This window comes from Cyphomyrmex costatus, unplaced genomic scaffold (assembly GCF_001594065.2).
Source record: "Cyphomyrmex costatus isolate MS0001 unplaced genomic scaffold, Ccosl1.0 scaffold165, whole genome shotgun sequence".
Lineage (NCBI taxonomy): Eukaryota > Metazoa > Arthropoda > Insecta > Hymenoptera > Formicidae > Cyphomyrmex > Cyphomyrmex costatus.
The window spans coordinates 166,172-179,740 of NW_017275663.1; the positions used below are offsets into that span (position 1 = coordinate 166,172).

General features: G+C 39.8%; 1 protein-coding gene across 1 annotated transcript in view; it reads left to right on the plus strand.

The window, feature by feature from the left end:
- Positions 1-13,569, plus strand: part of LOC108771797 (broad-complex core protein) — a 47,525-nt gene that overhangs the window by 29,791 nt on the left and 4,165 nt on the right. The window contains exon 6 of the mRNA XM_018537160.1: positions 1,382-1,390. Within this exon, the coding sequence (XP_018392662.1) occupies positions 1,382-1,390 (9 nt within the window). The remainder of the gene's footprint in view (positions 1-1,381; positions 1,391-13,569) is intronic.

The window sequence follows — 13,569 nt, forward strand, 5'->3', positions numbered from 1 at the left end:
GGGGGGGAGGGAGAGGAAGATTGGAGACCGCGTCGATAAGGCTGCAGATGTTATCCGCGAAATTCAAGGTCCCTCTATCTCCGACGAGAACGAAAACGTGGCCAACTAAACATTGGCCTAACTAAAAATACGACGACCTTGGTACGCCACTCACGTTCCTGCCACTCACTCTCCACGAATCATTAGATACATTAAATTATATCTCGCCAGTTCGCGCACCGATCGAAAGGCAATCGCGATGGTACTTTTTGGACTGATAGATTTCTTTTTCCTTTCCGTTTTATTTTCTTTCCTTTACTAATTTCGGTATAAAGAATGTCTTGCGACACAGCACGGCGCTCGCTTGCTGTTGACCGATAGAATTTATGTCGCTTGTAGAGAAAGAGAGAGACAGAAAGAGAGAGCAGCGAAACGTCTTTTCACGACTCGTCGGACGTAGATCTCTTATTGTTAGATTCAGACATATTATTTGTAACACTTGCAGGAGTTTCAAAAGCATTAGCAATGCCTTCGGTGTGAAAGAATGAGAATATTGTTCGCTAATTATGCGTGTTGCATAATTTTGTTTGGAATATTTCAAAATGTCTTGAGGACAGAGGCATATATTAATTTTAACAGTATTCAATAAATTAGTTGTCATTATTTGACAACTCCGCGTCTTCTAATCCTATTTATCATCAGTTGACTGCAGCCATTTCGTATTCTCTGTCGGAAGGTTTAACGGATTAAGTGTATGTTTGTAGATAAGCCAGTAGATTCTTCGAAACTGATGTAATTTTGATAGACGATGTTTGTTGCTAAGTAAACGCTAAACGCGGCGGGATCTTAACAGCGAAAAACAAATGACACGATCTTGGCATTGTTTCAAAAGCTAAACACGATATTTGTTTCGTGAACTTCATTCTTCTTCGCTAAAAAAAAGTGTGATAATAATCAAGGATAGACGATAATTAGGCTGGACGTTTTCAGCGCTTCCATTCTTGCTTTATGTTTAATGAACGATAAAGACAGAATGATGATAAGCACTTAAAATATGTGATGACGAAAACTGAGAACGCAGCTTTACTATAGTTTTGATGAAATAATTTCAATCTAATGTGTTTGATTAATACGTATAATCAAATCCAAACACTAACTTGTTTTCTACCATCTTATATACTTTTCTTATTACCATCACATTTATTACTATTATATTGTTATTATTATATTTAATAGTTATTAGTATGGCATCACAATTTGCTAAACAAAATATTTTTTTATGGCTATTATCGGACTTTTCAGCATTCGATGTTTCTTACATGTTTTTGATCAATGTTTGTGAATCGCATGAATTGTTCTTTGTCTTAATTTCAAGCCTGCGAAATGTCTATTCGAGAAATAGGATTTGCTGGTTTTTTTTAAATTGACAATAACTTTTGCGGAACAGCCTTTTTTTTTCATTAATTAATTATATGCTTGATCGTGCAAACAATTGCCAATGTAACCGCAAAGATCGGTCCTGAAGTCGAAGTCTCTTTGTCCCTATTCGCCTGTAATTATCAAGCTGATAAAATAATCAGTGGAGATTTCGAGGTAAATGATTTTTTTAAATTAGATATTATGTACACCACACACATCATTTGATTCAATCTCAGATTAATTTGACAAATTTTAAAATAATAAGGAGGAATCTCTTTTACATTTTAATATTTCGTTTTCTATATCTAAATCTCTCACGTGTGAAAGTTCAAAAAGTGCGGGGCCAACTTCGCACACATAAATCTCTCGAGCACAATTCCGACGTGTGAGAAACGATGTTTTAATCGAGCGTTAAGCGGCGGTGGACGACTGTCTGATTCCAGGGATCTGTGTGTGTTTGGAATGAAAAGTAAAATATATTAACTTCCAAAATAGCAACCATTCAAGGAACGTGACTGAAAAGTCAGTTACAAAAGCCTGGAGAGGGGGCATCGGATTTGCGCATGCATTCTTTCGCTTGATTCTCTTTTGCGGTCGCATATTCTCGTCTCTCTCGTGAATACTCAATTTATATTTCTCGAAAATGCATTTAAACCGACATACAGCATATTGGCCTTGCGGCGTTCCGATTATTTTCCTTCTTTTCGACATTCAGCAGCGTTCTTTCGCGTAGAGAGGTGCAGATAGGTGGTAATCTGTCGCGAAGTTTAGTATGGCACAAAAATATCGATTGCGAGGTTGAATTCGAAGCGCGGTTTATCTTCTTTCTGCGTTTGTGTATATGAGGCCGCGTGGCGAAATCTCGATGCACCGGTACTAAATAAATATTTGTTCTATCGCTTTTTAGCGTCCGAAAGAGAGAAAAAGAGAAAGGAACGTATTTTTGCGTACCTTTTCTTTTTTTTTTCCAGATAGCTCAATGCTCTATATCAATAATCTTAAAGAACGCTCTCGGATCCGATTTGACTTTTTCGACTCCAAGGGTATAATGAGCAGAAACGCATATCAATCCACAAGGTGAACCACCGCTTCTTCGAGGCACTACATTTTTACTTTTCAGATTATATTTTTAACTCGTAACAGGAACACATTTTTGTAGCCCGAAATAAAATATATTCGTTGTTGGGATTCACTAGAGTTTTTTCGTTATTAGTTTTAGCAAGATTTACAATTTTTCAACTGTACAAAAAAATTGTAACACTTGAACTATAATTACAACTATAATTAACCCTCATGAATAAAATAAAAGACTGTAGAAAAAAAGTTTGTGAAACATAATATTATATCAAATTATTATACTATTTAAAGATTAGGGAAATGTCCCAGCAGCACTTATAGGATTTACATATTTCAGTTACAGATTAAATCGTAAAGATAGAAAAATATTATTCTATTGTTGAGAAAAGTGATCATTTTCAATTTACTTTTTAAGATTGTTTTTAATAAAAAATATTTTTTGATACTAATATTAAAACATACTTATTACAAATTTTAAAAAATTCATATTTAAATCAAGAATTTTTTTGAAAAATATTATGAAAAAATATTTTTTTTTTTGAAAAATATAAAATTGATCGAAGAAGCGACTTTACGCAAATTGAATTTATTTTCATTTGATAAACTTGATTGAAGTATTAAACTTACTAGGATTCAGAATACATTTTTTGATGCTCGTGATGAATTTGCGGTAAAATTGCGAATATATATGAACTTTTGAAACGTTTGAAACAAGTAATTATTATTTCTGTAAAGTGTGTATTTTTCTATATACGTAGAGCCAAAAGAAAGTGGTAAATCATTCATATCAGCTATACGAACTGTGTCTAAGAAGTCTTTCAGTGCTAGACCCCCCTCCCCCTCCCCCCCGCCCCACCGGATGAATTTAGAATTCATTTTGAAATCACCGTTATCAGCTTCATTAATCTTGTCCCCAATTGTTCTCCACGGGATTTCGCGGCCTAGAATACACCGCGTGGCTATTTTACTGAATTCCAAACGTGTCGGATATATCATGACGAAGCGTTGGTTCGCTCCAGCTTTTCCTCTCTTTTCCTTTTCTCACCATCGCTCATACGATGCGTTTGCTTTTTAAACTCGTTGCCGATTCCGAGGAGGAATTTCGGTTGTTGCGTAATGTCCGAAAGTCACAGAGAGAGAGAGAGGAGTGTGTGAAACAAAATTATTTTCGCAACGCGAAGCCCGGGTATGTCGCCATCTATCGAGGCCGCGAATAAATGGCACGCGAAGTTTTGTCAACTTCTGCCGGGATGACATGAGTCTCTCGTTCATGCTGGTCTGTTTATTCGATACCACAGCGTGGCTTCTCTCTCTCTTTCTCTAATATACCTCGTCCCTCCCCATACTATCTCCCCCCTTTTTGCCCAACCCGTCAGCCACCATCGTTCCGTTGCTGTTTCGGTAGTTGCGATCATGCTGATGCACAGTGGCTCTCATTTTTTTGCCCTTGCCTATAAATCTTCCCGTTCGTTCATCCCGCTACGCGTAATACACGTGCGTAAGTCACGGTGGGAAAAAAAAGACAGTCGTTCGTTTTTCCTTTTTTTCTTTCTTAACGCGACAACGGAAATGGAATCGGGCGTGACATACGTTGACATTGATAAGGGGCGCTTTCTATTTAACTTTGGTCACAAATGATTTACAAGTGATGCGCTATTGTTTCTACGCACGACGTCCGATCGGTTTGATACTTGACAATTTTTAATTATAGAATTGCGCGCGTGAAGAAATCACCAAAAACTACGCCAAAAATCCAATTTTCATTTTTGACGAGTTTCGATGATTTCGGTCGATACGCGTTATCGAATAATTGAGTTATATCGCTCGATTTAATCCCTTTCAAACATATTTATATTCCAATATTTCATTTCAAATATAGTATATATACAGGAATGCGTGTAAGATTGATTGACAGATTTATGACTTGTTAATTCTGGAAACGTCGGAAATTTCAATATCGCGTTTTTTCTGCTAACACATTTTCTTAACAGACTTTTACAATATAAATATTTAAATTATTTAAATTCTCGCAATTATACGTATAGCATTCGTATTTTTTTCCCGAGATTTTAACAGATTTCAATAATTCAGAAAAGCATCGCGCCATATTTACGGTACCCCAAGATCTGTTCGGTTCGTCGAGGTGGACACTTGCGTGAGGATATGTCTTCTTCGTGCGATGTTTCTCGGACTCTCGGTCCACACGACCGTCGAGACACCGCGTGCCGCGAGAGAGCCCGGATTAGGGAACCCCTGCTGCGCGGCATTAACGGTACGTATTCTCGGATGGACGCGCGCGGCGCGGCGCGGCGCCCGCCAAGGCCAAACGAAAGTTCGCTCCGAAACCAAATCCGACGGAATTTTTTATCTGTAGTACGTACTTATCGGGGACGCCCAGGTCTAGCTGCTTGTTTTCGCTCGCGCTATTATCGATGATGAACTTGAGGTGACCTCGAAAACTGCGCAACACAGCGTAGGCAATGAGGTGGCGGTGGCGCGGAGGGGGGGAGGAGGACGAGGAGGAGGACGTGACAAGTCAGCGCGGAGGGAAGACGAGCAGTTAAAGAAATGGCGAGGCAATTCGTGGAGGGGGAGGGGAGAAAGGCGAGTGACAGAGAGAGAGAGAGAGAACGTTTGAAGGGAGACGGGTGGAGGAGGGGGGGGAGCATCGGTCGTCATCACCGTGGTCCACGATCTTTCGAACGAATCTTCCAAACAAAGCTGTTTCCCTTTTCCTCGTAGGTTCATTGATCAGGACACCACATCGATCACAATAATACGCGATACGAAAGAGCAACGTCATGCTGTAGTGCGACGAAGATATCGCGATCGTAAAAGAGAGAGAGAGAGAGAGAGAGAAAGGAAATCGACGATCGCGCGCGGCATGGAGACGATTATGTCTCTGCATAGACTTTCCTTGATTGTTATCGACGATTATCTATTCGGATACGCGCGTTCCTTTATCTGAGATTTTTATTGCGGATATGCTCGAGAATATGTGCAAGCGATACAATCTATTCTGTCGCGGGTTACGATGACCTTCTCTTGCTAGTATCGCTAATATCTAGTCGAAAGCGAGAAATAACCGCGGAACGACCGGAGAATAAAGAATGTATCATGATATGTCTTTATCGATACAAGTAATTGTAATTCTCGCTTAATAATATACATCTACTGCATATATATATAATATTGTTTTAACGATTCTATAACCGTATTGTTTATCTTTAAAAAAATATTGCAATATCGCTATTACCCGGTTGACCTCCGCGTTGTACTCCGAATCGAACGATCGCGCGTGCGTTATTACCGAAATGATAGAATTTAATGAGACGTTTATGTAACCGAATATGTACCTTAAGTCGCTTTTCGAAATCTCTCTCTCTCTCTCTCTCTCTCTCTCACTCTCTCGCGTATAATCTGGAGAAGATTAGCGCGGAGAGGCGGAGAGCAAGAAGTACAACTGGCTTATATCGCGAGAGCTGCTGTTTGCGCCTGTTAGAGAAACCAACGAGTGCTCCTTGCTAAGAATAGCGATGCACAATCTACATGAGAAAACTTCTCGAGTCGCTTTGTGCGATGTCTCTTGCGCGTCGTAAAACACGTGCTCTCTCCGAACGGGTTTGGCGGAGAATATGCGGCCGCTGTGCGTTGCGTGGACAACTCCGCCAGAGCCTGCAGCCTCCCTTCGTTTCCTCGGGCGAGCGTAGAGAAAAAGGGGGGGTTGCTTGTCTATCGGCATAATGCTTACCTATTTGCCCATCCTCTCCATCGCCGGGGATACGGATATGTTGTGCGGAGCGCGAGAAAACGGGTTATCTTTCGTTTTGATGATATTCTCGAGCGCGCGTTTTATGCAAGCTGAGATGACGGAAAAAAAAAAAGTGTTTCGTATGCGTATTCAAGTGTAACGTTCTGTTTTTCGAGTTACGTAGTTACATATATATATATATATATATATATATATATATATATAGTTACGGTTGGAAAAAAAGACAGCTACGTTTTGTATCAGTATAGATAACATTTAAATGCAAATTCTCGAACTCGTCCGAGGATGGCATTCAGATCAAATCTATATACTCGTTGCATCGTATCCAATTGTACGCGGAAGCAAGCTGTTAATGGCGTATTTATGCAAATCGCCAAATATTTAGCGGTACGCGCGCGGAGCTAATCTAAAATTCTCTATCGTGTTGTACATTTTCTCCTCGACGTTCCCTAGACTCGTTTTACCTGGAGCGGAGCAGCCTATCGATCGTAGCTGCTCGTTCTTTCTCTCTCCGCGCTTAGAGTCAACATCAGTCATAATACAGCGTAACGGCATACAGGGGTTATTAAGAATAATACACATCCTATATATATATATATGGTATATGTATGTGTGTGTGTGTGTGTGTGTGTGTGTGTGTGTGTATCTTCTCGGTTGTATCGCAAGGAGGAACGCGCTTCGGGGTGAACGCGGGGGTCCGGGGGGGCGCGCGCGCTTGGCTGTGGCGGCGGCGGCAGGATCACGAGGGGCGCGAAACACGAAGAGGAAGGGCAAAGTAGAGAAGCGGAGGACCGATGTGGGGTAGCGTTGCCACGGGTAACCGGCTGGGTAAAATCCCGCAAAGAAGCGCCTCGCGAACACCGCCGTGTGCTCCTGTCGACGACGATCGTTGTCATTCTAACGACACGCTTCCACATGCCTGATGAGTGGTTACGACGGTATTAAATGTGTCAACGCATCGTCTCTCGGTAGACTGAATTTCTTATAAATCGCTTGTATGAACAATTTGCTCTTTTAGTAGATCGAACGCGATGAACGTTCTCGAGTGTTGGCTAAACTTGAATTTAATTCTAAACGTTTTATTCCTGCTGTTAAATAATAGCGGAAGGAAAAATCATCTCTATTTGGAATTGTCGTATTAATCCTTAATATTGTGTCCATGGCAAAATCATGGAATTAAAATAAATGACGAGTAAAAGCGCCCTGGCCGCGGGCGATGATATGTAAAGTCAACCCAACTCGTTATTCATTTTACAATCGTATCGATATATCGCGTTGGATTTCGTTTATAATTGTCCATATTTGCTCTTTTCCTTGTCTAGTCTTTTAATTTCATAATTCCGCCGTCAAGAGCAGAATTTCAAATTTCAATATGACATATTCTAATGACATTTTCTTTCTCGTTATGTTACAACTATAATAGGATTCTAATTTTAAATAATGTTAAATAAATTGGATAGATTGAATATACTGTACGCCAGTTCAAGAACATATCCAGTTTGGATCTTTCTCAAGTCAATTGTGGTTTAGATTTACTGACTCTCGCGCTGTCTCGTAACGACAAGACGTCGCTCTCATTTGTTCGTCGACTTTGTCGCTAAGAATATAATCGTTAGACGTTACCAATTTTAGTAAAAACGCTTCAATTCGCTTCCGTCGGGAATCAGCTTTAGAAATCGCGCGTCTTACACATTACGATAGAGAGAAAGAGAGTGTGTGAAAGTGGGAGAGAAAGCTAGAGAGAGAGAGAGAGAGAGAGAGAGAGAATAAATATTCGTCCTGAAAGTTGCTCGTTATGGTATTAAATGATGTCGCGTGAATCCGGTTGGACTCAGCCCCCTCCTCTTTGGTTGCAGACCAGGAGGTCACCGAGGAGGACGGGGGTTGGCAGTCCACTACCAACATCGAATACCAACGAAAAGTACAGGAATCGAACCAAAATACAAGCACAAATCGATACGACGAGACGATGGTAGCACAATCGCAGTCTCAAGAACTGCCGATAATCGATCTCTTAGACAATATTAACGATCAGATGGAGATCGTGTTAAAATCGGAGCCTATCTCGCCGAGGATGGACGAGCTCGAATCCTGCCTACTGTCGAATCATACACTCGAGAGGCATACGGATCTCGATTCGACGTATGAGTATCGTCACGATGACCTTCGAGATAAACAGCAGCCGCAAACGTCCGGAAGAATTTCGAATAATGACGCACCGCCGCCGTTCAACCTGCGACGGTTACGATCGCAAAGAGACCTCGTGCGAGTGAAGCGCGTAGACACGTTGCGCACCTATTACGAATCGGATCATAAATCCGTGAATCGCACTTACTGCAACTTTTGCCAGAAAACCTTCTCGCGCGCTTGGTCCCTGCAGAGGCACTTGGCCGACACGCATTTCTACGTGCCGCAATCTTTATCGTGCGATCAGTGCGGTAGAAGTTACAAGTCCAAGAACAGTCTGGTCAGTCACAAGAGCCAGTATCACGCTCGTAAGGAACGAAAAGAGCAAGAAGCACAATGCGAAGTCACGTATTGACCGGCAGCACCGATCTAGGACCAACTTCCCCGTTGTACCGTCAAATACGACGAATAAAAGAATCAAGAATACAATCGTCGTGTACGCAAACCTTGGAGATTTCTACCAAGAGAGACAGGGAGAGAGAGAGAGAGAGATGTTGTAGTCTACCGGTTGTCAATAGAAGACATTACCCGTTTTGTATAAATGTGTTCTACTTATAGTATGTTACACTACCGCTGATGTATTGTATAATTATATCTCAACAGTATTGGAGCGAAATGTTGCTAGTCGTTTATTCCTTCGGTAGATTACCTTTAGTTGGAACCAAAGAAAAGAATTATCAACATTTTCTTATCTAATAAGCCGCGGTACCTCGAAAATGCAATATTATACATAAAGCGTATACAGAGTACAGTTACTTATTTGATAGAACGAATTTAGCCCAACTAATTAAAATGTAATTTTGTAGAGTCTGAATTTTGATGCGCGAAAACGATTTCTGCGTTTATTCGTAATATCATGTTTCGTTAAGGTTTTAGTAATTGAAGTGTGTCGGATGCGCGTTATTTCGGGTTTATAATATCGAAATTGGGCTCGTTATACAATTGATTACCCTTCTGAATCCTCGATTCTTAATTTTTTTTCATTTACTCGTCTTTTAGATTCGACGCTTATTAATATATCGTACTTATAAAATAATATCACTAGTCGACGTTGATCCAATGAGAATTTCCTGGGAAAAAGAGTGTGAATTGTTTTGCGCTGTTATCTATTCCCCGATATCGGACGTATTATAAAGCTGAGGTTGTTATAAAAATGCTGGTTGACTGTTTAATAGATCAGATTGTTTTTTAATCAAATGTTATTTGACGGTTGTGCAATCTGTGACATTTCATTAGTTACATACAAAGAGAAATACAAAATGTTTTTGTAAAGACTCAGGTTGCACAAAATGTTATAGCTACGTTTGTTTTAAATACATATAAATATCGCATTGTTCCTGTACTCGCGAGATTATATTTAAGAAAAACTACTGATCTACTGTTATAACGCGTATAATACAATATATAAGTCGTCGCGACGAAGAGAAATAAAGGAGATAAGTAATTAAAAGAAACAAAATAACGAAATAAAATGTTGTTTCTAATGAGCGAGCGCTATCTCTCACGGCCTAAATATCGCGCGAGAAGAAAGAACTTCTGTTGGTAGCTCTTTCGCTCAAGGCTACGAAAATGCCATTAATGCCATTAATCATGAAATATAGAATACATTACGCTTCATTCGCATCACCTCATTAGAAAACAGATATCGCATTTGTGTACACAGCTCGCACATATTTCCACTCTCGCGCATATTCATATACGCGTACATGTAAATATATCTATATACTTGTAAGATATTACGCTCTATTTTGCTGTAAATAATATGCATCGACATTGATATATATCTATATATATATATATAACACACATACATATATATATATATATTTATATACATATACATACCTGGTGATCATGAAACACTAACTTCATCGCTCACGATCGTTCGCTGGAACTTTTGAACTGCTTGCACTGTGTTATCCTAATTGCGTTTGAAAGAAATAAATGTCACACAATAAGCTGAGAGATGCTGCAAACGAATCAGAAGAGCCTTCCAGAATAGAGCATCGCGGTTATTACCATTGTCATCGTATTCAATGCAACACACTTTGACAGTGTATTTCGTAAAGATTTAAATTCGATTACGTGATTATATAAAATAGAGCTAATTGATCGAGTAAAATCTCTGAAACAACGTTCATACACGACAGAGAAACGTATAAATTGAGATATTATACAATAACACAACATTTGATATTTCATATCGTTTCCTTCTGAAAATATCACTATATGAAAAGTTCGAAATATTAACTATACATATATGAGATCATTATATATTAGCACTTTTTGTTTAATGTTTTAGTACTTAATTTTGATGCCGTTTCTACATAAAATTATTATTTCTCACTTATATTGTTTGATAAGTGTTACGAGAGTTAGTATAATTTATAGTTTTATATAATAAAATAAGTGCTTCTTCTATCTTATTATGCTTTGATAAAGATGAGTTATGTAAAATTCTCCATACAAACTTTATGAAGTCAATCGCGAAAACAAAGAAATCACAAAAATACACCTTGTAGAACTCAAATGCAATAAACGAAAGCGACAATAATTGAATCAGGAATAACAAATGTGATAATGATATACTGCTGGAGAATATTGACGACAAAGACAAGGACGATGACGGTACTCATTATAATGATGATTATAAACCGTTTATTGTATCGCATTACAAATGATAATGATCGGACTAATAGAAGGATACAACGATGATAATAATGTTAATATTGACGAGGTTAAAGGTGAGGAGATATCGATCATGACAATAATGGACACGTCGAACTGTATAGAAATGGCAAACTCGATGATTCGTTCGGATGTGAGACGAAATGAAATGGCTAAATAAATTTAGTCGAACAAACTGAGCCAATGTGATTTTTTAGAGTCTGAATTTTCGATGCGCGGAAACTACCTCTATCTTTATTTGTAACATTACGTTTCGTTTGGTTTTTGGTAATGAAAGAAATGAAACGGAAGATAACCGCGACAATGACGTTAGCAATTACATTAACGATGACAGCAAAGCGGCATCAGAATAAGAGAAAGATCGAAAACATGACATTGACACCGACGACGAAATTAACAATGACTATGACATTGGTGATACGACTCTTTGAATTATGGTTGCGATAAAGAGCTTAATGATCGTGATGACAGCTATGTAATCGGTTTTACAGAGGAATTGACCACACATACAAAAATTTCAAAAAAAAAAAAAAAAAGAGGCGCAAGCAGCAACGACAGTGTAGCAGCACCTATATAAAGCATATGTAACTTAAGGTGGTTTTTGAGAAGTAACACATAAACGAGTTTGGGGCACGGCTTGTCGGGTGACGGTGGTACGACGTATGCTCGATTAATAAAGGCGCAAAATAAAATATTAAGAGGCGAAACAAAAGAGAGCACACGGGCGCACGATATTTTCTCAGCTGCGAAAAACTGTGGTGGTGTGATCTTAAATGTGACGGTGGTGTAGGAGCGTGAAATGGTGGTGTGCGATCGCGAGAGACGAGGCCACGGCTAGAAAAAAAAACCTTCCTTCCCCCAAAAAAGAAAAGAAAAAAGAAAGGGCAAAGTAAAGAAACACATTGGGGATGATATCCTCTCTTTCTCTCTCTCTCTCTCTCTCTCTCTCTCTCTCTCTCTCTCTCTCTCTCTCTCTATACATTGGGGATGATATCCTCTCTTTCTCTCTCTCTCTCTCTCTTTCTCTCTCTCTCTCTCTCTCTCTCTCTCTCTCTCTCTCTCTCTCTCTCTCTCTCTTTCTCTCAAATCCTCCTCTGCCCCAGTCTAATGTCTACTTGTCCACCTGTCCGACGTCTGCGCGACGTTCCGTGTGCCAAAAACCCCTACAAAAGTAGTAACCCCTGTGTGTCTGGTTCTGCCGCCAGGTCTGTTGGCCGGCAGCGGCGCGAGCGATGAGTTTCGATGCGAGCCGTGCAACAAAAACCTGACCTCCCTAACGCGGTTGAAGCGGCACATACAGAACGTGCACACCAGGCCCAGCAAGGAACCGATCTGTAACATCTGCAAGCGGGTTTACTCCAGTCTAAACAGTCTGCGCAACCACAAGAGCATCTACCACCGACAGCACAACAAAAACGAGCAGCAGAGAAAGGAAGTAGCGCAGGTCCGCGAATGGCAGAGAGACCAGAGAGAGCACACCGACAGAAATTACTCTGCGCAGCAACAGCAACACCAGACTCAACAACATCCGCGAATGGGATGAGACTGCTCGCCGTTTGTTCCCCTCGCTTTCTCTCTCTCTACCTCTGTCATGAATTTCTCGATGACGAAGGTGCACCGAATGTTCATGCGACACAGCAGGCGTATGTTGCCGTTATCGATACGGATTCAAATCCGACGCGATTCGAAATTTTGGAATTGACGTAGGTGATTGAAATAGGGTATTTCTCGCCGTACAGCAGATTATGTAAGTCGACGAATTCGAAATCTCGGTTCTTCGTTTGTTATATCGTATTCGGACACTGGCAAGAAGACAGGCAGTGCGAAACAAAAGTCGATCGATCATACAATTATATTTTGCGATTTAATGTGATCTTATTATATAGTATAACATCAATCAACTTATATCACTAAGTAGCGCGGAGAAGTTACGAACCGAGTTGAATCACTCGAATCGGTAGCGCGTTGATGAAGCGAATTTAATCTATTTCTAATGCGAACGTATGTCGAATAGCTTCCTACCACCGCATCTGAGGGATGCATTCGCGATAAGTTAGTCGTCTGTATAGAGTCTCCGTTTGTGACGATGAATTAAATGTTAAATGCAGGTCGGATGAACGACGTCTTGAAGTAAAAATGCGTACACCCGGAAAGGTGATTATGTGTCGCTTCGAGCGATTACGCGCACAAAGCTGCATTGATATTTTTTATGAAAAATAAGATATCATCTGTAAATAGCGTTGCAAAATGAGCGAAGGGCTGAAGGTCCGCGTGTATTAGAATCTGAAAACGATTACTTATGTGAGATAGGCATACAACTTCTTCGACTTTCGACAAAAGCCACGCGATTTGTTGTTATTTTTATACATATATTATTTATGTGACAAACACACACGATCATTACAGACAATTTCTGTTTTCTTTTTTTTTTTTTTTTTTTTTTTTTT